At 38.8% G+C, this 27,752-nt stretch overlaps 1 protein-coding gene across 3 annotated transcripts in view; it reads left to right on the top strand.

The window, feature by feature from the left end:
• The window catches only part of incenp (inner centromere protein), a 129,166-nt gene that overhangs the window by 22,382 nt on the left and 79,032 nt on the right, over window positions 1-27,752 (top strand). For all 3 annotated transcript variants that reach the window (XM_064335670.1, XM_064335669.1, XM_064335671.1), the window contains exons 3-7: window positions 1,956-2,063; window positions 2,870-3,573; window positions 11,084-11,129; window positions 12,946-12,994; window positions 23,809-23,944. In XM_064335670.1, coding sequence (XP_064191740.1) covers window positions 1,956-2,063; window positions 2,870-3,573; window positions 11,084-11,129; window positions 12,946-12,994; window positions 23,809-23,944 — 1,043 coding nt within the window. The remainder of the gene's footprint in view (window positions 1-1,955; window positions 2,064-2,869; window positions 3,574-11,083; window positions 11,130-12,945; window positions 12,995-23,808; window positions 23,945-27,752) is intronic.

Raw genomic sequence — 27,752 nt, 5'->3', positions numbered from 1 at the left:
GACATTAAAACAATATTCAACCGTTTGTGCGTGAAACTCCCATTGTGATTACATTGCAGGCAGAACGTTCAACCTCCTTAATGTAAGTGACTGAAAACAGTTTAGGAAAGATTGGGTAGTATTGCCTTGGAATACAGCTTCTTTAACTTCTGTGAGGCAAGAGCCTATATTGTTTGTAGTGCACTAACTTGGCGTCATTTTGATATCAATACTTTAATGGCAGGCCTAGATTTTGCCAGTTTGAATGAATGACTTATAGACAGTGCTTTATATGTGTGAGTAACTTGGCATTTTTTGTACGTTTTTCATAAGATCATTTCTTTTTGCACTGTTTGTAGTGAGTAAGTGATAATAAGAATTCATATATAAATGTAGGCTATGACTGACATGCATATGTTGTACTCGCAGAATGACGACAAGTCTTCCGGTGCCGCATTTTAATGAAAACAAGCAGTTCTTTTTCACTGCAGCAAAAACATAAAAGTTTTAGCTGACCACATGCGCAGACAGTCGCTGTCAGCTCCCTTGCTAGTAATCCAGTGAAGCTTGCTACCAAGCACGTTATAATATTGTTCTGTATTTCTCTAACAGAAATTATTAATGTCATTAAAATTAATTAAGGCCCATTTTTACAACACACAATTAAGTATTATAACATGGTTCGTGAGGAACCCACTATAATGTGGGTAAGGAACCATATGAACAACAATATAGCCTGCGGCTAGCACACAAGGTAGTTATATTATTAACCAGTTTAGCCAATATTATCTTACTACATTCTCATGTATAAGCATGTAAAAGTCAACAGGAATTTGAATGCATACTAAAACTATAGAAAATTTGTCATTAATACGGTCTTACTCGCAAATAAAACTTAAAAGCTTTTAGCTGACCGCATACGCAGACACTCGCTCTCAGCTCACTTACCTTGTAGCTTGTATTCCAGCAAAGCTTGCTACCAAGCAAGACGTCCTGTGCCTGCGAATCTCACACTGACTGGTGGCTGATCTACTGGCGTCAGCTGGTATCGCAGTAGTTAAGAGAGAGAGAAAAAGAATCAAGCATTAATATGAATGTCATGGAAAACACGTACAAGAATGCCGAGTAACTTGCACACAAGGTAGCTAACGTTAAATGCGCTGAAAATGCTGAATGCTCAGCTGTCCTGGAAAGATTTCACATATACAAAAGCAATAGTTAAAATGTTGTATTTTTAGTTAGTCAGCAAGCCAGTGTACTGAGTTAGAGATTTACTGCAGTCGGAGGCAGGGATTGAACCCGGGTTTATCAGTCCTGTAAACAGTTCCAACCAAAAGGCAGAGGCACTACCCATGAGGCTACAAGGGAAGTAGACGTCAGAGCTGCAAAGTTGTACCGTTTTCATATTCTTTGTGGGATAGGAGCATTTGTGGCAGAAAAAAGGAGAAAACGAAAAATCCCCTTAGTTTGGGACTTTATTATGTGGACGTGAAGTTGTTTATGAATTCCGTCTCTTGAAATGGCGTCAGAATGTAGAGGAATTAATGTTTTTAAGGGCTGAGAGTCTTTTTTTTTTCTGTGGTTATTTCTGTGGGGAACCCTGAAAAGTGCCAAACTCTCGGTGCTATATTGGTATGGGGCATGCCCCGCCAAGCTGTAACTTGGCTGGATGGCATACCTGCAATCCCAATTTTTAAAAAATTTTTTTGAAAAAAGCTTAACATTCAATGTTTATGTACTTTTATATGTACACTTCATTGAAGAACACCGTTATTGTATTTATTGTATACGTTGTGACTGATTGGAGAATCTCCCTTTGCTCTTTGTCTTTCCTGTTTTTCTTCCCTTTTGTCTTACACTTTCTTTTTTTCCCCTTTTCTCTATCGGTCTCATTTTTTTCTTTTTCTCTCTTTTGGCCCGGTTTGGCCAGATTTGTCATTTGCGTGAAACGGTTAACATTATTTTTTTTTCTACAGTGATTTCAATGCTGAACCTGAGTTGATGCCAAAGACTCCTTCCCAGAAGAAAAAAAGTCGGAGGAAGCGAATTTCTGTCAGTCACAATGAAAATCGCGGCATGCAACGGTATGCGATAGAGGACCTAGAGATTGGTTGAATTTTACAAATAGAAACTGCTGATGGGTAGGGCTGTGTGTCATTTTAAAAAATGGCACACAGCTACACAGCTGGTTGACACAGCTGGTTGACACCATTGAATGAACACATGCACCTGCTGTCTGTGATGCTAGCTAAGTCGGTCGAAAATGGTAAGGGCATTCTAGAATTGTGGAGTACAGAGCCAAATTTTAAAAAAAAAATGCTGATATAAAACCCTGCATTCCCTGCATTTGGTCTAAAATATCACATGGGTGGCTGTGTTGGCTGCCTCCGGTTTCTTCGGATGAACATACCATATTGGAAGGTCCAACAATTATTACTTAACACAAATGCAGTCATTTTTGTTTTATGTTGATATTCCATTTAATAAATATTGTATTTATTATGCCAAAAATAAATAGTTGCAAAATATTGCATTAATCAAACTAGTGTTTCCATGATTTGTGCCAGTAGTGTGTGTGTGCGCGCCTGCTGAGATTTTACTGGTCTCAAATATGTTTTTAATGGTATTTCTATAACTATCCAAGTTGGTTGCCAGAACAACGATTTTATGACTAGGTTTTGGGAAAGTTAATTATAGTTAGCGAGATGGCAAGCTACCAAAATTGCTGTTTCACATTGTAAATTTGGTAGAAGACAAACTGGCCGAGTTGCACGTGCACACACGTACAAAGTCAAAGCTTTCCTGTATTAGGCCCTATATGGCCCCTCTTGGATATTTTCTATTTTATTAATTATTTGTGCCATTGATATTCTAGTCTGGTCTTTTTCAGCTTCTCCAAGGGCAAGCGGAGTAACCTTCGGACCTCTTCAGTGCAGACTCTGAAGCCCATTTCTGAGAACATTGATGACCTGGGTGCCAGGTCTCTGCAGGAGAAAACTGCAGAGGAGAAGCTGCCTAAGCGTAACACCCGTCAGAACAACAGGCAGAAGCAGACTGCAGAGATGGAGCCAGGGGAGATGGAGACTCCCAGGTGCAGCTTGCGCAAACCCCCCCAGATCCCTTGCCTGGAACAGACAGAAGATGGGGCTGATCATCTCCAGAGGGATAGCCTGGGCCAGGCACGGGCATACCTAGATGCCCAGAATCTGGAGGGCATGAGCCAGCAGGAGGCACCAGTGGCGGAGTTGACCAGCTTTGCCCCTCAACCTCAGAGCATGCTTGACACTGCCCCAGAAAAATTGGTGCCAGTGGTAAGGATATCTGCTGCTGAGCGTGTCTCTGCAGATATTCAGGAAAATGTGTCCTCCCACTGCCGCACTGCCAGTAAGCTGGCCATTTCCAAGCCTCTGGAGACCCCTGCGGCGACCCACAACCCCCGCCGCTCCTCCATTCACCGCTCGCTCACACTTCGCCGCTCCCTTGCCGGGCTGCGGCACAGCATGACACAGGAGTCTGTTCGTAGGGCCTCCCGGCGCTCCTTCCTCAAGAAGAAAGCCCGTATGAGCAGCTCCACCTGCAGCAGCAGTGCCAGTGGTGAGTATTTGGCCGAAGGGTGCTTTGCTAGAACTGTGCTGAAAATAATTGCCTGACCATTCAATACTTTGTTGGAAACATCTCTCGATACTTCAGGGTGCCTTCTGCATGCCCCATTACTTTCTTGTTAATGAAGTTTTCATGAACTTAACTTGTGTGTCCATGTTATTCCTACACCTCGTGATGCCTTGCACTAATTATTAGAGCCCGACCGATGCCAGATTTTTGGGTCCGATGCCGATCCCGATTTTGGAGAGTCCTAGCCCACCGATTACCGATGTTTTGACCGATATTTTGTCAAAAAGTGCAACATTTTCAAATCAATTTTAAAAAACTTATATTTTATTAAAGTTTCTATATTTAAGAACATTTAACTTATAAGCAAACAAATAAAAATAAACACACAAAGAACTTTTTAGATAAAAAAATGTAAAAGATGATATTAAATAAAATATATTAACACCATCTTTAAAGTAATAATCTCAAAGATTTTCATTAAAATAAATCTCTGTTAAGTCACTATCTATCGCTGAATTAGGTAACACAATTGTGATTGAACCTATTATTATATTAATTAATATTATTATTATTATAATAATTCATGATTAAAGAACTGGGTGCCTGTGGCGACATTCCCGGGAAAATAATCACAAGCGGCCCATAGTTAGTGACGCATTTTCCATCACCCGTCAGTGATTGGTCCGCCAAAGAGGGTAGGCGGAGCTAACGCAACAGGCTCGCTCTTGAACTCACTTGTGTGTGAGCGGCGTACTTTTCCGGTGTCTGCTCGCGTTACAGGTTACAGAGAAGGGGGGGGGGGGGGGGTTATGGAACTCTAATACATTTTTGTGTAACATGAGAGGTCATATTATTTGTTGATGTAGTTTTCATATTACATTTGATGACAATGTAACGTTACTAAATTACATAGCTATTTCCACAGCTAACGCTAGCTACCGGACCATGTCAAGAAAGGCAACATTAGTTTAGACCAGGGGTGTCAAACTCATTTCTCATCGTGGGCCACATACGGCCTAGGGAGATGTCAAGTGGGCCGGACCATTAAAATTATACCATACTCTGCTATAAATAATTAAAATATCATGTCTTTTCTTTGTTTTGGTGTAAAGAAGCACAAGAACATTAGGAAAATATTGAAATTTAATAAACTATCCTTTTACAAAACATTTCATAAAACACCTCATATTTCCTTAGACAAATGTGCAATTTACTTTTATCATTCACAAATATGCATTGCAACAGATCCCACTGATTGTACAAAGGCACAAAACTTTAATTGGTACTGAAAAATATAGTAATGCACTTTAAGATTAAATGAGACTTTTAAAGGAAGGAATTTTTAAACCACTTACACATACGCATATAAAATCTAAATGTAATCCCTGCACACCTTACAAACTAAAGAGAGTGATTTTAAATGTGTAATGAAGAAAGTGTTCGCCTGTCCTGTAAATCTGTAAACTTCATACATGAAACATACATACACATACAATACATACTAAAAATTTATGGAGTTGTATGAACAGTAGAATTCCATCACACAACTTTTATTTTGAAGCTGCTGACTAACATTAAAGTGCACATTTTTTAAATCACCACAGTAAGGATTCATCTTCACAGAGCTGTATTCTTTCAATGCAAACAGTATCTAAGGCAGCATTTTAAAGGTGTTAGTCTAGTCTGGACTTGTATTTGTTCCTGAAACTTGGCATCTTTTGGCCTGTACAAGTGCATCAACACCAGGTGTCATGTCCTGACTAGCTGTCACTTTCAGAATGTCATTTAAGTGCTTGTTTGTGAGCCTTGAACGCATTTTTGTTTTATTGATATTCATCACTGAGAAGATTTGTTCACAAAGGTAGGTTGTCCCAAACATGCACAAAATTTTAGCAGCCAGGGCTGTTAATTTGGGGTACCCTGGTAGTAGATACTGATAAAATCTGTCCAGACCTACAGAGGCAAATTTGCCCTTCAAATCTGCATCACACTGCAAATCAATTATCTCTAGCTGAATTTCGACCGGCAGATCAGAAGCTTTAACTGTGAAAGGTGAGCGAAAAACTGAAAATTCTGTCTCAAGTTCACCAAATACCTGAAAACGTTTCTCAATCTCCCGCAGTAGTCCTGCAATTTTGTCTTTGTACCGTTTCATGTCCGCATCAGGTCTGGTCACACACACATCTCTCAGACAGGGGAAATGAGCAGGGTTGCCATTTGCCAGTTGCATCTCCCACAAAGTCAGCTTCAACTTAAATGCATGTATGTTGTCAGAAAACTGTGTGACAACTTTTTTGCGGCCTTGCAACATTTTGTTCAGATTGTTCAAGTGTTCAGTAATATCAACCAAGAATGCAAGGTCCCGTAGCCATTTCTGAGATTGTAATTCCAACACCGGTTTTCCTTTTTTCTCCATGAACTGTCCGATTTCCTCTCGTAGATCAAAGAAATGCCTCAGCACAGCGCCTCGGCTTAACCATCTCACTTCAGTGTGGTATGGCAGGCTGTGGGTAATGTTGCTGTCGCTGAGAAGTTTGTCAAACTGACGATGGTTCAGACCTCTGGACCGGATGAAATTTACAGTGCAAACAACCACCTCCATGACGTGGTCCATTTTCAGCGACTTGCAACACAATGCCTCCTGGTGCAAAATACAGTGAAATGTCCAGAAACGATCTCCTCCATTAAGGGCTTGTACTTTGTCTTTGAACTTTGTCGCGACACCTGCTTTCTTTCCGACCATGGATGGCGCGCCGTCTGTAGCCAGGCTGACAGCGCGGACCAGTCCACTCCAACTCTGTCCAATGCAGCAACGACAGAGCCGAAAATGTCCTCGGCTGTTGTAGTGTCCATCATTGGCACCAACTCAAGAAACTCTTCAGTAACAGTCAATGTCTCATCAACTCCTCGAATAAATATGGCCAGTTGGGCCACGTCTGTGATGTCAGTGCTCTCGTCAATTGCCACGGAAAATGCAATAAATGACTTGACTCTCTGTTTCAATTGACTGTCTAAATCTGCCGATAGTTCCGAAATCCTCTCTGCTATAGTATTCCTCGTCAAGCTAATATTGGCAAAAGCTTGTCGCTTCTCGGGACATACAAGTTCAGCCGCTTTCATCATGCATCGTTTAACAAAGTCACCGTCGGAATACGGCTTCGATGCTAATGCTATTTCGCTTGCAATTAGGTAGCTGGCTTTTACCGCTGCTTCACTGACTTCTCGGCTCTGGATGAAAGTTGACTGCTGTTTCCTCAGACCCGCCAGCAATTCGTTAATCTTATCTCTTCTCAGTTGTCCTTGCAAGCCGTCATATTTTTCACTGTGATGAGTCTCGTAGTGGCGTCGAATATTATATTCCTTCAATACCGAAACTTGTTGCAAACACACCAAGCACGAAGGTTTTCCGTGCATCTCTGTAAATAAATAGGACGTGGTCCATTTTTCTTTGAAAATTCTACACTCCTTATCTACTTTTCTCCGTTTGGATAACGACATTTTGGCTAATGAGGGTGTAGCGGAGAAATAGAGACCAAGGTATTAACAACGTCGTAACAAGCAGCAGATGGCGCACTGATACCGTCTGCTGTTTTCAGTCTGTCTCAGTGATGCGGCTTGTCTTCTACTCTGATGGAAAGAGTGCGCCCCTTAGCGGATAATCCATGAATTGCAGCGAATTAAAAATATTAATTCCATGTCTTTTATGCATTTTTTCCACTTTCAAATTATCCTGCGGGCCTGATCGAACCTCCTTGGGGGCCGGTTCCGGCCCGCGGGCCGTATGTTTGACACCCCTGGTTTAGACGATGTTGCACACAGTATCCATCTCTCATATCAGGTAACGTTGCGTTAGCTAGCTAGCTAATGTAATTAACACAATCTAATGTCAGCTGACAATTAGAAAAAATTCTGCTTGCCCCAGGTAGCCTACATTTCCACTGGCCCGGCTGCCAAAATAAACAGAACCGGTGATTTTCACACTTTCTCGGTTTTATGTGCTATTTGCACAAGAGGCATTGGAGAAACACAATGAGTAAAGTATTAAATATGCCCGTTCTGTATTTTTGGAGAAATATGCGTTTTAAATTTATCGTCCTATTTTCAACTGGTTGAGAAAGTTGTCAACTTGGTGCGTCACAAATACAGTAACCACTCCCCTTTCCACGCCCCGTAAACCCATGGATAACTCGAGACCCATAGTTTGCGCCGCTGGCTTACAGGTAAGACAATGCAAATATTTGACTAACGTTAGGTTCACTTAAATTAGAGTGCCTTTTAAGGACTGTTAGATTATTTCTGGTTATATTCATTTAGCTAGCTAGCTAACGTTAGCTAGCTAGGTAGTTTGCTTTCATAAAGCAATGTTATCGATAACGTTAGCTAGCTAGTTTGCTTTTATGAGGATGTTATAGTTGTGCTTTTATTTTAACTTGGCTAGCTAGATAGCAAAAATTATAATTGGATATAAGTCAACGTCCTTACCTTAGCTATCTGTCGATACTTGATACACTACTAAGCTAGCTAGCTTGTGAAAATTCAGTCTCCCAAAAAGAGCGAGTATCATGGGGCTAGCTATGGTAACGGGGCACGGTCTGTCAATCATAGCTAACTGACAGTTCTCATTACTACGCCCAGATGGTTCGGGTGAACTATTATAGTGGGAAATTTAGGCTTAGAAAAATATGTTTTAAAGTACATTGAAATGACTGAATAATAAAAAAAGAATGCACATTTGTTTTGTTGGTGCCTAAAGGCAACTGGGAAGTGTCATAATTCAACCACCATGTTACTCCTTTAAATGTCAAGACTGCACAATTTACAGCACTGATAAAAATGTAAAAAGTAGTCCTTTTGTTAAAATGGACAAGCTTCATCTTTCTGAGCAGTTTCGAAAACTCACAGATGCAAAATGTTGACGCTTGCAGTTTAACTGAGGATAACACAATTAGAGCAGTAATAATGTTGGCTAATGTTTGTTCTCTTAGACACTTAATTAGCGTGCTAGCAATAAATAAAGTTAGATGAGTTGGCTAGATAGCTGCCGTTATCGTTTTTATTTTACTTCACTAAATAGCTGTTTTATCTTACGAGTATGTCAAACTGATTGAGAAGTTAGGGTGTGTTCCTGGTCTAAAAGTTTATATAAGTATGTATGAAGTTGTTTTTTTCATTTAGACAGTTTATGATGTGTTTACGGGACTTCGATTTTAATAGGTAAGGATGTCCAGTTCTCTTGAATAAATATGGAGTAATTATGCTAGTGGTTCGGGTGGTTGATACACGCCCCCCCGCCCCCTTCCTTTGGGTGGTCAATAATAGGTGCTCTCACTCTAGATAAATGGCCATGAACGGCTTTGCAATAAGGAGACGTTCTGTAATGCTGTCATTTGCTTGGGCAGCCCAGTAAGCACAATTCAGCTCCAATTGTATTCCATATGGCATGGCTATATCCTAGCCGGCTAGAAAACTGTCACATTGCAATCAAATCTAGCCGGTTAACTGAACATGAAGATGGTGTATCTCAGAATACAGTATATGTTCGATGAAAGACCAGCTAGATTTGGTCCACAGAATCCAGAAGAATTATACAGTTGCAAAAGCAATAGTTTTAAAGTAATAGACAATTAATAATTAGCAAATTCAGTAAACGTGCCTAAGAAATGAAAGACTTTCCCGAGCCTCCAGTGGGATTCGATCCTGTCCCTCAACGGTCCCTTGGAAATGACGTTACCAGTGAGCCACCAACAAAGTAATTGTAGCTGTATTTGATGTTTTGATTGGCTGGTGTGGGCTTTAAACATTTGTGATGGAATAAGGCAGGAAAAAGAAGACTGGGAAAAAATGCAAAATCCCCAAAGATGGGGCTTTATTGTGCAGACATGTGAAGCTGTTTGTGAATTCTGTTTGTTGATATAGGGTTAGTTTGGATGAAAGCATATACTTTCCGGGGCAAAAGGGAGGACTCGCCTGCTGCTGGGAGCCAGCGGCGGCTTCCCTATTGGTTAATCGAACTGTCTGTCTCAGTGTGCCGGTTCTCCCTCCCCCCCGACACTCCCTCTGTTCCATGTGTGCTGCAATCTAAGTCCCAACTGAAACACACCAGCGAAATGGACAAAGCTATCGAGCTAACCCAAATTATCTGCTAAAAACTGAATTATAGACAAATTCGAAGAGGATTTTAATTCTGTTAAATCACAGACTTGCCAAATACATGGCGTGACTTCGTTGAAGGACCTTCACCGCGTGTGTTTGGATACGCTGTTATCGAACAGAGATGTACTTGCTTGCCTACAGAATTTGGCAAAAGTTTTAATTTTTCAAGCGTGGCCTACGGTATTCAGTCTGCTATCAAATAAATACCCAAAAAATGGCCAGAAGAAGCAATGGTTTTGATTGTTTGCCTGTTACAATCAATAATGGAGTAGCAAGTGGAATTGGTGAACCAAAAAGGAATTAAATAAATTTATCACCGATAAATAAATTTTGTTTGTTTCTTTTATTGAACCTCGAACCGCAGACTCTGCATCTCGGTGATAAACTTTGATGGTGTGGTCAGTGCTCTGACGTTAACCTTAGCCATTTTCCCCAAATAGTGGCGAACTGATGCGGATCTGTGGAAAAGTTTGCCTCCGGTAATGTTCTTCCGCTGCACATTTCAGACCACGCTTGGCCAAAATCATCACCACATTTGGAGCGCCACCCCTCTGCACTCTGATTGGTTGGGGAAAATACAACCATCCCGTTGCCTCCTTCGTTTATGCCTAGAATGTCAAGGCATCGGCCAGGCTCTGTTGAACGAAGTGAAAAAAGTCTAATATGGGGTTAGAAGGTACTGAAATTAATGTTCTTAAAGGCTGAGAGTCTGATCATTGGGGTTATTTCTATAGGAAACCTGAAAAGTACCAAACTCTGGGTGCTGCATAGGTAAGGGACATGCCACCTGCCATCCCAATGTAGAGCTGTCAGAAAATGAAAAATAATGTTTTGGTTGTACCAAAAACCAGCACACGGGACGGCCCTTCAGTACTGGGGTTGTGCACCCCTTGTCTGTTATGCACCTAAAACGCCTTTAATTTCACTTGTTCTGTTTCTTTGAATTTTCTTTTTAAACTTAATTATTTGAGTTTAACTATTTATGCTTAATAAAATATAATTTAAAAAGTAATTTTAAAAACTTTGAGCAGCCATGTCGATGATAGTGTGCATGAATATCTTATTACCCTACTGTCCTTAAAATCTGTTCAGGTTTTTGTGTGAGTTTGTGAATCTCTTTTGGCTGACTGACCTACTGCACTGCAGCACACATGATTTGTGGTAAATTGAGATTAAGGTATTTTCTTGTTGCTTGTTAAGCAATCACTATTGTTGATTGCTTAACAAGACTGCAGAAAATCCAAGTCTTTTGATTTTGGACGGTGGCACAGCTGTCAAAAAAGTTGCATTGGTTAATGGTTCTGTAAATGATTTGCTGATCTTTGCTTCACTTTTGTAGGTGTGTGTGTAGAAATGGATGAAGAAAAGGCTGAAGGAATGAATAAGTGAGTTTGTCATAATAATATTGTGTTTATGTTTTGTGTACTGGTTGAAAATAACTGTTCCTTTTATTCATGACAATCAACACAATCCGCTCAATCTTGAACTTGAATCTTTATTAGGATTTACATATTTTAATAACTTGTGTTAAATCGTGAACTCAGATTAGTTAAATCAGGGATTCTATTAGCCCAGCTTCTTAGGTCATTAAAGTATTTGCTTGCCCTGGTAAACCTATTACATCAACTATTGTCTGCATTGAATACAGGTAATGTTGATATGACAGCTAGCCCAAACCTTTGTACTATATTGCCTCTTCAGGTGCACAAAAAAGGCACATTGGACCTCATTCACCAATATCTTCCTACGTTTTTTCTTAAATTTGTTCTTAAGAAAGGTCCTAAGAAAAATCTACGTAAGATTCACGACGTGTTCTTGAACCGCAAAATTGTTCGCACATGTTTTCTTAAAATGATGAATCCCATCATCCTCGTAAATGTAAAGCGTGTGCCAGTTGTTCCTTATTAGCATAGGTAAACGCCCCGTCAATCCCCATAAAATGGCATGAGACTGCATGGCTGTGTGCGCACACAGAAATCGAAAAGATAAGTTGAGAGCGAATGAAGTCAATAATGCCCAAACGAAAATCTAAAGAGGATGGAGCACCAGACTCCGAACGCAAGAAAAACTTCAGTAGTTCTGAAGTGGAGGTATTGCTGCGGGAAGTGAACAGAAAACGACCTATCATATTTAGTACCGTCAATAGTGGATATAAAATAACACAAAAAAAAGATGCATGGGATGCTATTACTCGTTCAGTGAACGCTGTATCCGGAGAAGGGCGCACAACTGATGAAGTAAAAAAATGGTTTGATGTCAAATCTGAGGCAAAAAAAGAAATAAAATGCTGGTGAGAGTGGGCGCAAGGAATTGCGTGTTATGCATTCAAATGACAAAGCGCTTCTCGTCACATTAATACCGCTAATTAAATCAACCGGCAGTAAACGTCATCGGAGTAAACCCGTCTCTGCACTAAACACTGCACAAAAAATGTATTGCCAGTCATTTTGATGTCACCCCCCTAGTGACGCCTCTGAATCAGTGTTCTCTTCTTCAACATGTCCATGTGTTTAAAAAGTGTTACCTAAGTGCTTAGTTTGTATTCAAAATTTAAACATTTGCTTTTGCAGTATAGACCAAACATTGCATAATTGAAACCCCCAAGAATAAAAGGTCACTACAATGGTTTTTTTTCTCATCATTTATTTACAGATGAACTCCCGCTGAGGCAACCACTCTCTGAGGTGGACCCTGGCACCTTAATGCTTTGTAAAATAATGAAAATAATTATTTAAAAATATGAATTATAAAAATATTAATATTATACAACTGTAGAATTGAAGAAAACACAATAACCAGTTATTTTGCACAAACATGTCAGCACTCAAATGTGCGTAAGTGTGCTCTTGAGTGTGCGTAGATTCTGTTCTTACCTAAGAACAAATCCCAAATAAGAAAACATTGGTGAATGTCAGATTCTTTGTGAAAACTATGTAAGTGGGTTTTAAGAGGAAAATTCTTCTTAAGAAAGGTTGGTGTATGAGGCCTATTGTGTTCTAACTGTTCATCTACATTTCATTTTTTGGAGGGGCGGGAGTTATTTCACACTCCATCTGGTGATGTGTTTAAAGCCTGCCTTCTAAAGTAAACTAAGCCACTGCAGCTAGGATAACATTCTGTCTTTTGTCCTTTTCCTGTTTTTGCCTCACTTTTAGTTCCATTCCTTGTATTTAATGTAGTTTTGTCTCCTGTACGTTGCAGTGTGCTAGAGCATCCAGCAGAGAGTGAAACAGATCTTGTGGAACAAAGGGTAAGTCATTGCTCTAATTTATTGCAGGTTTTGAAGTAGCAAATTGTTTAAGACAGCCAAGCATATTTAATTTATTCAATAAATGTAACATTATATTGCATATTATATGTCCAATTAGGTTGACTGAAGTGCAGTCCAAATGTGAAATTTGTCACAATGTGAAAATATGGAAAGCACACCTGAGACAGTGTGTGGGGGGGCTGGAAGACCTTGACCCTGTGACAGCTGATTAAGTTAACATCTGGGTAGGGGAGAGGGGGAGAATGGTATAATATATTGTGAAGGATTTATAGCGCACAAATTAAACATAGCCTAGGCCTATTACAGAGTACAACAGAGATTGCTTTAGAACCAGATCTCTGCAGTATTTCAGCATAGCTATGGGGAAAGTGAAGATTAAGTGAAATGTAAAATTTTCTGAATCCAACAGGTTTGACTGCAAATACCCTAATATCCAGCACTATGAATACTGAACACAAGTGCATTAACAGTTAAAACGCTTCACTTATCCAACATTTAAGAAATTTGATTTAACATGTTAATTATCAAAGATATCAACTGTTGTTCAAATTGCTGAATTTGTTGATAGGTAAAGCAACTTGCTTAACTGCTTTGTACCAAATCTGGCCAATCCTCGCTCATTTAGGGGGGTGTACTATTTAAAGCTTTATAACTCGATGTAAGAATGTAAGATGTAAAAATCAGAGACTTGAAAAATGGCTTAAATGAAGCAAGACACTTGTACAATTTACAGTACTACTTTAGATTTGTTTATTTTCATGAATTAGGTTATAATAGTGGCACAATTACAATTATCTTGGCAAAAATAAAGTTGTTCTCTTTTAGTTTGCGATAAAATACTGAAATCACATATAAACCAGGTAAAACTGGCAACATGCACAATTACTAAACATTTACAAAACAAAATGTGTACCCTGGTGTCCCTTAGTGTCTCCATCTATACAGAATGTGTTAAATTGGGCATTGCTGTAAATCATAATATAATCATATATTTCACTACAAATCAACTGTTCTGACTCTAAAAACTAAATTTTGCATCATTTTCAAGGTGGGATTACTATCTTTTCATCAGTATAGGGGTCCAAAAATGGAACCAAAGCCACTCCAAAATGAATAAAATGATTTTTGTCCGTTATACCTCATTTAAATTAGCTCCTTATGATGGTTTAAGATGAAGCATTGATATCGCATCGAAAAATAATGCAAAAACACTGACTCTCTGGCACAGATTCCTGAACATGTAATCATTCACAGTTGTATATTTTTCTGTACTCGTATAGTATGTCTGTAATTTTTTGTTGCATGGGGATGGGAAGATATTTCACAATTGTTCCTATTTATCATTACTCCAAGGGAAATTTTATTTTCATCTAGTGCATACTCACCAAGGAGCAACAACTCGCCTCTATGAGTGAAGCCTTTTACCCCAGTGGCTACTGCGTGAACTGCAACGCCTGGTTGCAAAAAGAACTTGAAACCCCGCCCACCCAATGTTAAGTCAATGGGGAAAGCCTGAAAAGAGGCCAATTTTCTTTGAGGAAATATAAAGTCAATAAATTTTTTACACAAGAAATGATGGTTTAACTAGTTAATCCCATCCCTGGTAATGTCTCCCCTGGGTTTGATTTTTTAAAATAATTCCGCCAAAATTCCCATATCTGGGTTAATTTCAGTGTGTGCAATGTGGCTTGTCCTATTACCGTATGACCATATAAAGATTTCCCCATCCTCGCAGCCAGGCAGAGTGCTTCAGCGGCAGGTGTGATGCTGTGTCGTTTTATTTCGATTAGCTAGCTACATACAATCTCACCATTTAAAAGTTCAAGGTCCAAAAATGTTGTGTGCTGCGTTCAACTGTACTAACTGCTATTCTAAGGATTCTTCTCTCCAGTTCTTTCGGTTAATACATTTCAGATAAACAAGGTTCTATGTCAAAACGCGATTTCTGACCAGTTTGAGGGTTCAGTTGATTCTCGTCTTTTATAATTTGTATATGTTGTTGGTGAAATCAGATTTGTAAGCAGTTTTGAAGCTTCTTTAAGAAGTCAAGCTAGCGGGATTTACTTAGTTAGGGGGAGCAAGCTTACTGTCTAGCTATCGATCTATCTGTCTATCTAGCTAACTTGCTAGCTAGTTCTCGTGTTATATCTGTCTAGCTATCTAGAGTTCTGTTATCTATCTGTCTATATAACTAGCTAGCTAGTTAGCTAATGATCTATTTTATCTATTTTTCTATGTAAATATCGTAACACTAAACGTATCTTGCACAATTAATTTTTTTGAAATGTTATGACAGTACGGTTCTGTGGATTTTTCTGTAGTCGTGGACTCCAGTCTTTCGCTCCACTGCGCTTGCGTTGGTTGCTACGGGCAGTGTGGCTGCGCCCTAGTTTGGGCTTCATGCGCCAGTGATTTCTAACCATAGGAAATCAGTGGGTTTTTATACAGTCTATGACACTCACACAGGAAATTTGAATGAGTATTTTTCCATGCACTATGTGACAAGTATAGCCTATGGAGATATTAATACATTTTTAGATTAAAATAAAATTACAATAAAATATGCCACCAACAGAAAAATGTTGGTGTTTTAGCTTTTCACGGTAGTTGGGTGCATCAAACACTACTGAGCCACCTATGAACGCTTACATTACTCTACAGTAAGTGAAATGCCTGCATTAACGCAAACCTCAAAAGAATCACATTTTATTATTAGTGTTATGAATTATAACAAAGCAGGCCACTAAGAGCTTCTATGCATCAGCCCAGGATACATTAACAATGCCCCTGTACTAGCAGCTCTGCATTATTTTCAGAGGCTAACAGTTGTCTCTTGCAACCAATGCAAATATAATATAAGGCTCCAGATTGCAAAAAGAAAAGAGAAGCAAATGCATCGCTGCAACGTGGACTTGCGGTTGTTATTTTGTGTCATGTATGTTGGATTTTTGGGTAAAATCATATCTTAATAATTTATATGCTTGGCTAGCTAACACTATGTTTTTTAAATAAATGCTGACAAACTTCACAGTTCCCCATAATATAAATGAACGATGCTAAATATTTAATTGATGAGTAGTCAATACAGTACATAACTTAAGGTATGATTTTACCCAAAAATCCAACATACCTGACAAAATGACAACCGCAAATCCACGTTTCGGTGCTGGTGGATTCCAGTTGTTTCTGTGAATTGCAGCGATCCATTTGCTTCTCTTTTCTTTAGCTTTCAGCAGTCTGTAAAAATATAGCTCCTGTTGCTTGTTGGATATATTTGTACAGTCAATCACTCTTTCCCATTTTAGATGTGTTTTTTGTGTTTTTGCGGCATTCAAGCTGAATGCTAACGCTGCCACTCCGTAGTCTTTCTGCCACTCAGTGGGTGTAACCGCAGTGACTTCCACTTACTGAGACGTCATGTGCATACCCTCTATAAATGTTGTTTTTCTATAATACGATTAAAAAAATTATCCGCTTCGCTCCACATGCAATCACTGTCGTTGAAAAGAAACGCATGATCACCTGTGCGACTTTGAGGGTGGGGTTATCTGTTTTCCTTCAACAACATGAACCAATATTCTGTGCTATTTGTACAGTAAAACGAATATACTGTACGCATTTACTGGTATGTATTGTTATGGGATGCGTCATTTAATGAAGTGTACTCTCAAAACGCAATACGTGCCAAAGTGTCTCAGTTTCAAACAGCGGCCCCGTGGCTTAAAAATTTAATTGCACTTGGGGACTGGGATCGACCAGGCTCTTGTCCCCGTTTTCACCCTAATGAAAAAACACCCATTCGTAAAACTCAAATGCTTTAGGCTATACCATGCTGTAGACACGATCTTGGAGAAAAAAATTATGTAAAAATATTGGGCCTCATTCACCAACCATTCTTAAGAAGAATTTTCTTCTTAAAACCCACTTGCGCAAACTTCACGAAGATTCTGACATTCACCAATGTTCTCTTGTTTGGGATTTGTTCTTGCGTAAGAACAGAATCTACGCACACTCAAGAGCACACTTACACGCATTTGAGTGCTGTAAGTTCGTGCAAAATAATTGCATTGCAAATAATTGTTATTGCATTTTCTTTAATTCTACAGTTGTATAATATTATAGAATTTAAATTACAATATTTTTATCATTTATAATATTTTTCAATAATTATTTTCATTATTTTACAAAGCATTAAGGTGCCAGGTTCCGCCTCAGAGGGTGGTTGCCTCAGCGGGAGGTCATCTGTAAATAAATGATAAAAATCAAACCATTGTAGTGACCTTTTATTCTTGGGGGTTTCAATTATGCAATGTTTGGTCTATACTGCAAAAGCAAATGTTTAAATTTTGAATACAAACTAAGCACTTAGGTAACACTTTTTAACCTCTTAGCGCATTGCCCCTAGTGGTGGGCACGCCCGCGTGCCTAGATTACTAAAGTCAAACATTCGGTGCTACTGCAACCAACGTGTGAGATGAAAACAGAAACGCGTTGTTTCAGTTTCATTAGTAGACGATACATGACAACTATGCCGAAAACGGAGTTTCGCAGCCCCACCATTGTCGCTCCGGTCGTTCATTTAACACGCACCCCCTCCCTGCAGTCTCATCTAAAAAACACCCCCCACCCTTGACATAATGGACAATATTGTCTATCCTGGCATTAATAAAAAATTCTTTCACCACTAAAAAATCGTATTCCGTCATAGCAGCAAGATAAACCCGACAATAGCACTAAGATATGCCTATACAGCAGTGAAAACGCTGCTCACTGAATAACGAAATAAACGAGAAAAAGTTTTTAAAAATGATACCATGTCATTCTACAGTCAATATCTGGGACTAAATATTGAATAAATATAAAACCTTACTGTTGGTTTTACGTGTAGAGATGTCCCTTTTGAGACTGCGTGGTCATATATTGTCTTGGACAATCCGTTTGGGAAATATAGGCGCATCTGTGACGCCTGGGTATCTTCCAAAATAGCTGTGCGTAACACCACACCTGTTGTTTACGGCGTCGTCGTCCTTTTTAGTGCAGTCTGACTTGATTTACAATTCATTTATTCGGTAGGCGAGAGTATAAGCTTTCTAACGATGTATAACATGTCTAATTCTGCTTTTGGAATAGCGTTTTATAGGTCAGCGTAACAGAAAATATTCTTAGCATAGCATTCACTTACGCAATCACTCTGTTAGCAGACAAATACGATGCACCTAACGAAACGTGTTCAAGGATATTTCGTAATTTCTTGGAAAATACTATTATTATTGAGGACTTCTGAACATAGCTAAACCATATGTTTGCTGATAGACCTAGCTGACATCGTTTTCTGGAGCAAAACAGAAGCGAATAGAACAATATCATTGATACCGTCTCTGTCTCTATCTACTGAACATAGAGGAGATTTCATCATTGCTATGTAAGTATTACCGTTCAAAATATTTCGGTTATATACGTTATTTTTGAAATTGAGTATCTTTAAATAGGTTAGTGGTGTTATATAATGTAAATATTTACACTGTAATGTAAGCGTTAGACGGAAGTGTAATAGTTTTGTGAAGCATGCAACAGTGATGACGTCATAGCTGGAACATTGCCAAAACGTGGTGGACGGGTGAAAATTGTTTTCATGTTGTCTCATCCCCATACAAGAAAACATACGAGAGTACAGAGTATAGAAATACACACGAGTTAATTATTACACATTTAGGTACTGTACCGCATTGTGTGACAATGTTTTTGCATTATTTTTTAATCTGATAGCAATGTTTCATCTTAAACCCTCATAAGGGGCTCGTTTATATGCTTTATAATGGACAAAAAGCATTTTATTCAATTTTGGAGAGATTTTGGATATGTTTCTGGACACCTAGCTATTTTAGACCACTGTACTGACTGAAAGCTTGTAATTCCCATTTGAAAATTATGCAACAGTGATTTTCTTGAGTCAAAACAGTTGATTTGTAGTGAAATACATGGATATGTTATGATTTACAGCAATGCATAATTTAGACATTTTGGATAGATTTGGAGATGCTGGGTACACTGCTTAGTTTTTGCTTCATACATCTATAGTAGTTCTACATATCCACCCTTAGATTTTATGAACTTGTGGTCAAGACGTTTTTGACCTAGCACATGTATAGTTTAACCTCCTGCATATATTCAATCTCGCAGTATTTCATTGCAAACTTAAAAAGTGCAAATTTATTTTGGATTTTTTGTCAAAACAATTGCATTTGTGGCACTTTATTTCTTCCAAAATTATGAATATAAACTAATCTGTGTTAGTATTGTAAATTGTACAAATGTCTTGCTTCATTTAAGCCATTTTTCAAGTCTCTGTGGTGTTCATGTCTGGAGTTATAAAGCTTTAAATAGGGTACCCCCTAAATGGGCAAGGATTGGCAAAATTTGGCTTGTGCCTTAGGTTAAACACATGGACATGTTGAAGAAGAGAACACTGATTCAGAGGCGTCACTAGGGGGATGTGGACCGCACCGGGTGACACCACCAGTGGGGGGTGACACCAAAATGACTGGCAATACATTTTTTGCGCAGTGACGGGTGACGGGTTTACTCCGATGCAGTTTACTGCCGGTTGATTTAATTAGCGGTTTTAATGTGACGAGAAGCGCTTTGGTTTGAATGCATAACACGCAATTCCTTGCGCCCACTCCCACCAGGATTTTTTTTTTTTTTTTGGCCTCAAATTTGACATCAAACCATTTTTTTTACTTCATCAGTTGTGCGCCCTTCTCCGGATACAGCGTTCACTGAACGAGTAATAGCATCCCATGCATCTTTTTTTTGTGTTATTTTATATCCACTATTGACGGTACTAAATATGATAGGTCGTTTTCTGTTCACTTCAGAACTACTGAAGTTTTTCTTAGGTTTGGAGTCCGGTGCTCCACCGTCTTTAGATTTTCGTTTGGGCATTATTGACTTCACTCTCAGCTTTTCTTTTCGAATTCTGTGTGTGCACACGGCCCTGCAGTCTCATGCCCTTTTATGGGGATTGGCGGGGCTTTTACCTATGCTAATTAGGAAAACTGGCACGCGATTTCCATTTACAAGGACAATGGGATTCACCATTTTAAGAACACGTGCGAACAATTTTGCGGTTTAAGAACACATTGTGAATCTGACTTAGACTTTTCTTAGGACCTTTCTCAAGAACAAATTTAAGAAAAAACTTAGGAAGATATTGGTGAATGAGGCCAATTGTTGTTCAGACAAGTCTTCTCGGTGACTTAGCCATCAGAAATAATACACTTAGCAGCAGGTTAAACTGGCTAAGGAATACTTTTTTTATCTGCTGGGGATTCGGAATCCAGAGACGGTGCATATCTCCCTTTTCATCGTAATTACAGAAAACACCCATTCGCAGAACTCAAATGCTTTATACCACAATGTAGACAAGACCTTGACGAAGACGTGCGTGTAAGGATCGTGTTGTTCAAACGAGTTTTCCTGGCGACTTAGCCACCAGAAAGCATATAACGCTGGCAACAGGTCATAGCTAACTGTGACTATTCGAACTGTTGGGAATTCGGAATTCATAGACGGCGCATGTCTCCTTTTCACCATAATTACAAAGAATACCCATTCGTAAAACTAAAATACTTTATACCGCACTGCAAACAAGACCTTGGTGAAGATATCTATGCAAAAATATCCTTGTTCAACGAAGATTTCCGGCAATCTAGCCACCAACAGTCATGTGCTGCATGCTCCAGGGTGGCTGGGCATTCTATTCCAGTAGTTCGTTGAAATTTACAACGCGCTTGTCTCCTTTTAATCGTAATTTAAAAAAAAACCCATTCGAATAACTAAATTGCTTTATGCCACACTGTAGACAACATATTGGTTAAGATCTGCATACAAAAAAATCCTTGTTCAAACTAGATTTACTGGTTGAGCCATGCCAGAAAACATTTTGCAGAGCCTTTTTGCCGGCATAACTTCGGAATTGAACATCGGGATGATGACAAGAGAGACAAGAGACTGCAATTTGAATGAAATTTCAAAATCTCTTCTGGGATCAGTGTTTCCCACAGAATTAGATTCTATTTGTGGTGGTAGCACACCCACGCTTTCTTGGATTAATTTTACCTTATATATTATAAGGTGCTCCACTGCAAATATTTTAATTGCCAAGTACTTTGTGACAAATAAATAACTGAACAATATATACAGCTCCATTGGTTCACGTTGTGTCATACAAATAACAAAATATATACAGTGCTCCATTGCTTCACTTTGTGTCAAATAACAAAACATCCCTAAAAAGTAGAGCAATCATTTATCAAATTTGCTAAATAGCCACACATATACACTCCTGGGCAAAAAAAATGTGCCAAGCCCAAAATTGCAAAATATTAAGCTTTTAATGGCCTTAACAACAAATCATTGGTCAGAAAATTAGCAAGAATTAAACAAATGCACTCACGAGACATCCTGTGCCACAATTTGCTCGTTTACTTCTGCTGCATTGAACTGTTTAAGGAAAAGCTAGAAACAGGGAAATTCACTTATACAGTAGACAAATTAACATAATGTCAAATAAAAGAGTCATGATTTGTTAAGACCATTAAAAGCTTGATATTTTGCCATTTTTTTGCCCAGGAGTGTACCTGATTATTTATGCTTTGTGATAATTTTTTTAAATCTTTAAATTATATACACAGGACATGACAACACAATAAGATCACATATAATAATAATACTAATAATAGTATAAAATAATTTGTTTCCCATACATTGATTTATTTGTGGTGGCCCGCCACAATATCAACATATTTATTTTCTATTTTATTTTACTATTTAAAATGGGTGAAATCTTATTTCATTGTAGAGCTGCGCGGAGTGCATTGATTCGCTCAGCCCCTCCTTGCCCTGCTCTCGCTCTCTCTCACAAACACATTGACAATGGACCCTTCTGTGAATAGCCCCTCCTCTTTGTGCACACACTGAATCAAAACATGATCATGCGCTGGAGGAAGGATTGTTGTTGGCTTTTCCCCGCAGAGAAGACGGCTGGCCAAATTCCTGAATAGATTCAATCCGGAGTTCACAAATGGTTTATCATGAACACCTCTGCACAAATTTGTCCAAAACTGATGCATTCAAGTTAACTCTGATAAGTTAGTCTATCTATGTTCTTAACACAATGCTGTCAATCTCAGAGACCCAAGTCTTCAAATAAGTTATTAGCAAGCATGTAACGAGCCTAGCTAGTAAGGATAGCTGTAAGTAACCACGACGGGCTGTCCCGTTATTGCAAAATAATGTACGACAGGGGTGGTGATGCGGCCGAGGCGAAGCCTTCTGAGAATGCAGGCAGTGAGGTAGCTGCCTTCGTATTGGGACACAGCCATTATGTTAATATCTGAAATGTTACAAGCTGTAATACTTCCTTGTTCGTATGTATGCTCGCTAGATTTCATGCTTCCTTCTGCTCTTCTGACCCACTCTCCAGACAATATGCTTTAGCCGTGCTGATGAATTGGCAAAATGAGAAATCTTCCAAAGGGGAAAAAAATCAATTCTGCCTCAGCATGTGCTTATATGTTACTGCGTAATGTCACTGTTTACTGCACAATGCTGTATATTTATTCTCAGGATAAATATAAAATCAGGCATGTGATGTACTATTGGAAAGCTGGATAAAACAACTAGATATCCGACACCAAGTACAGTATAACCCCAGGGTTCTGTACTAACCAGTCAACCAAACAATGTATAAATACTCCTTATTATACATAGATTCTTTTAATTTTTATCACTGCAAAAAGAAGCCCTTCAATTTGATAATTGACAAATGGAAAATTAAACTTAAATGCACCCATCTAAAATCAGCTAGTTGTGAACAAAGTTTCTAGGAAATGGTATAATGAAACAAAAACTATGCTTCATCTTCAGTGCGAATCTGAATGGATTTTTCAACACATTGACAGATCTATGCAATTATTAAGAGATTTAAGCAATTTAAGTTGAGCTGAATAGTCAGCAGACACTGCTGTCAGTGCTCCTTCAATGATCCTGTGTATTTTTGACAACACTAGAACCATCCGAAACTTACTTTGAACTTGCAGCCTATAATTCTAGCCTTTCCTTGGTCAATAACAGTTTGACTTTTATCACAACAGATATTTCCATTTTTATGATCACAGCAAATGACAAAATCTGCAAGGAATGGCTTTTAAAATTGGTCACTTCAGTATTCAAGGTCAGTATTTTGAAATGGCCCAGCCAAAGCCCAGACTGAAATCCCATTGAAAATATGTGGCATGACCTCTCATGACTTTTGTTTGATTGGGATAAATGCTTTTTACATTGTGCTTCTTGGCCTTGATGCCCTCTTGTCAATTTAGATTGTAGCCTTGCTGCCTTAGATTTACCCAATGGAATATTTGTCTTTGCCTTCCTCTAATAATTGTGAAATTTGAGGTAGATTGTTTTAAAAGGGCATTAAGGCAAAAATGCCGTAGATCCCCAGAAATTACGCATGGCCACCGTGTAATTGAAGCTGTGATAAACCGATAGGTCTGGGCCCTAGTCATCTGGACATCATCCAAAAATATTTCTGTCACAGAGGAAGGCAAAGAAGTTTGTTGCTACTTCACAGCCATTATTCCGGCCAGGTAAATTTGTTTGTTCATTCATGTTTTCTGAAAGTGGGTACAATAAAGCAGTCTGAAGTTTCTGGCTGTTGGTCACAGGATATTTGATTATTTTCTGTTTTTGTGTGATTTCAGTAATCAGTGCCTCTTTGCTCTGAACAGGTTGGGGACAACATGACAAGTGAGACCAGCGATTCTGAGGGCATTCGACGTGTTACCCGGTCAATGGCTCAGACCATTCCCACCCCACCACACAGTACCAAGAAAAGCAGCGAGTCCAGCACGTCCCTGGAATTAGGTATGCCAGCCCTACCGACACTGTCTTTATATGGCTGTATGAAAATGTGTCAAGTGTGATGCATTTTCACAAGGGCTGTGTATTGGCAAGAATCTGGCGATATGATGCGTATCATGATACAGGGGTTACGATTCGATATTGCGATTTTTTAAATCTAATTTTAGAAAAACTGTCACAGTATAAAGAACACACCACCATATGCATAAAATCTGTGCAATCAGAACAGTGGGATCTCCTTAGTGCCTTCTTTTTTGTGGAAGCCAAAATGAGCCCACGCTGCGGGAGCCGGTCTAACTCATTTGGATTCAGCCATTGGTGGTAACGTTACTAGTCAGCTAGGCTTGCTAATGCTAACGTTAGCGGTGCGCCTTTACGCTACTTCCTGTCTCAGTTTACGTTGGAGTGGAAGAGTCAAATGGCTGAAGATAGATTACAACACTGCTATCTAGCGGTCGGGCGTTTAAACACAACACACAATGAACCACTGTCTGCCATTAATCTTTGCATGTAAACTATTAATTAAAAAGTGGTAGTATTTTTGAGAATCGATACAGCATCACAAGACATAATATCATGATACTCAAGTGTATCGATATTTTCTTACACCCCTAATTTTCACCCAACGATATGGAGTTGCATATTTCTCATTTTACACCACTTGCAGTGCCTTGTAAAAGTTAACACATTTTATTGTTTCAACTTGAAATTATATTTTCAAATGGAAATTAATGATCAGGCTGTTGGGCAGGAATTTGAAACTGCCTGTCATGAGAAGGCTGGGGGTCTGGGGCAGTAGCATTTGCATCATATTTAGAGGTGCAAGGTGGCTTTCCTGGAATTATGTTCCCTTAATCTGAGGTATATTTATGTATTTGGGTTTAAAGTTGAAATATATAATGCATATACCTTTTTAAAAAAATAGTTTTCACTATTTCAGATAATATAGATATACTATTGACTAGTATGTAAAACGTATTAGAACTTGGGAGAAAAAAACATGAAATAAACAACTGCTGCTGTCTCTATAAAGCTATGTTCTGGCGTAATCATGAGTTAGTACATTGTTAAAATGAATTAATTAAACCTAGGTTAACAATAACATAGCTTTGTAACAAATGTGATAACATTGTGTTTCCCACCCCCGGGAGAATTTTGTACATTTTAGCAGTTAAATGGATCAATCTGGTACATTTTGAAAGGAATATTAACCCCTTAGTGCACATGCCAAATCTGACCAATTCTTGCCCATTTAGGGGGTACCCTTTTTAAAGCTTTATAACTCCAGATGTGAACATCAGAGACTTGAAAAATGGCTTAAATGAAGCAAGACATTTGTACCATTTACAAAACTAACTTAGATTATTTCTTCCTAAATTATGAATATAAACTAAAGTGCCACAAATGCAATTGTCTAGGCAAAAAATCAAAAATCAATTTGCTCTTTTTAAATTTGCAATGAAATACTGAGAGATTGCAAATGTGTACAGCAGGTTAAACTATACATGCCCTGTAAAACTCCTTGACCGAGTGTGTTAAATCGAAGGGTGGATACGCAGAACTACTAAAGATCTATGAATCAAAAAGTAAGCAGTGTACCCAGTGTCTCCAAATCTATCCAAAATGTCTAAATTATGCATTGCCGTAAATCACTACAAATCAACTTTGACTCAAGAAACTCACTGTCATATCATTTTCAAGTGGGAATTACAAGCTTTCTGTCAGTACAGTGGCTTGAAATATCTAGGGTTCCTGAAACATATCCAAAATCTTTCCAAAAATGAATAAAATGCTTTTTGTCCATTAGACAGCATACACAGGCACACCCTTATGAAAATTTAAGGTGAACCATCGGTATCAAATTTTAAAAAGTATGCAAAAACATACTCTCGTAACACTCTCTGTTTCTAGTTTCCGCGTAAGGAACACGTTTTCTTGGCTGCATGCTGCAGCCCATTGGCCAAAACGTCTCTGGCTGGCTCTGATTGGACTTTGTAACCAGGAAGCGGTAAAGAAACAAGTCTGAGGTGTAAATGGTAAATGGACTGCATTTATATAGCGCTTTTATCCAAAGCGCTTTACAATTGATGCCTCTCATTCGCCAGAGCGGTTAGGGGTTAGGTGTCTTGCTCAAGGACACTTCGACATGCCCAGGGCGGGGTTTGAACCGGCAACCCTCCGACTGCCAGACAATCGGTCTTACCTCCTGAGCTATGTCACCCCTGTAACTTTCAGACAATCGTTGACCTTGAAGCTTGTGCTTGTTATTGAGCCTGGCGTACGCTTAAATGAGACGCTCTTGAACTTGATATTATGCGCAAATTTGAATGGCTTGTATTGGAGTAATTCTAAAATAACTCTAACCTATTTAAAGACACTAAATTAAAAAAATAACATGTATAACCAAAATATTTTCAGCAGTATCACTTACATTTGGACAATAAAATCTTATCTGTTTTCAGCAGTTATAGACTGAGACAGAATGAATCCTGTCGCTCCCCAGTTCTTAGCTTGGCCCAGAAAACAGTCAATCAGCAAACATATGCATTAGCCATGCTCAGAATTCCTCAAAAATAATAGTGTTTTCCAAGAAATAACGAAAGTAATCGATAACATTTCGCCTGGTGCAGTGTCTTACTGCTACCACAGACTGACAAACAGATTGTTCAAGACAATATATGACCATTCCGTCTTGAAAGGGACATCTCTACCCGTAAAACAAATGATAAGGTTGTATATTCATTCTATATTTAGTCACAGATATTGACAGTAGAATGACATGGTATAATTTTTGAAAAATTCATCTTGTTTATTTCAGTGTTCAGTGAGCAGTGTTTTTTACAGCTGTAATGGCATTGGCTATTGTTGGCTTTATCTTGTTGCTACAAGAGAATACAAATTTTTAGTGGTAAAAGAATGTTTTCATGTATGTCCAGATCGACACTATTGTCCAGTGTGTCATGCGTGGGGGGTGTAGTTACAGATGAGACTGCAGGGAGGGGGTGCTTGGTAAATGCATGACCAGCGCGACAATGGTGGCGCTGCAAAACTCTGTATTTGGCATAGTTGTCCTGAATCTTCTGCTAATAAAGCTAGAACACACCGGCATGCCGACCAATAGGGGCTTTGCATTCAAAGGTTAAGAGGCTAGATCTGTGAAGAAATTTGTGCTTTTGTAACATTCATAAACCTGTGCTGTTGTATCACCTTTTGAGGTGCTTGAGCTTACACTTGAGCCATCAAAGAAATTAAGTAAAGGCTTCCACATGTACTGATTTATTAGATTCTTGTGTAGGTTTGTAAAGTCTGGAAATGTGTGTGTAAGGAATTAGATTTAATCGCAGGGAGGAAAACATGTTTATCTGACTCAATTAACTTCAAATCCTGTAAAGTGAAGATGTACGTGAATACGGGTTCACGTATATGTGCATTGGCGGCTCTGAAAAAGGAAAAAAACTGTTTATTATGACACACATATGACCGTTGGCAATAACCGAGGATAAGCAGTTTCAAGGATGGAAAAGATGAACACTTTATTTTACAAAGCAAGACAAAGACCGCTAGGAAAAGAAAAGACATACAAACTAACAAACTAGGACAAAGATAAGGAACACAAAGTGAGTATTGATGAATGCCCAAATATTCTGTACAGCAAGGACTATGGTACCAGGAGAACTGTTAAGCAGATTCTCCTTGAATGTTTCTTTGCACTTCCCTTAAATACAATCCTGAGAGAGCCTTCCACATTACACACTTCCCTTTGTATGCCCAAATAAGGTCTTGACAGAAACACCCTCCACACCACCAAAGC

This window comes from Anguilla rostrata, chromosome 5, assembly GCF_018555375.3.
Source record: "Anguilla rostrata isolate EN2019 chromosome 5, ASM1855537v3, whole genome shotgun sequence".
In the NCBI taxonomy this organism is placed as follows: Eukaryota; Metazoa; Chordata; class Actinopteri; order Anguilliformes; family Anguillidae; genus Anguilla; species Anguilla rostrata.
Note: the sequence above shows the minus strand (reverse complement) of the source record. Positions and strands in the feature narration are given on the sequence as shown.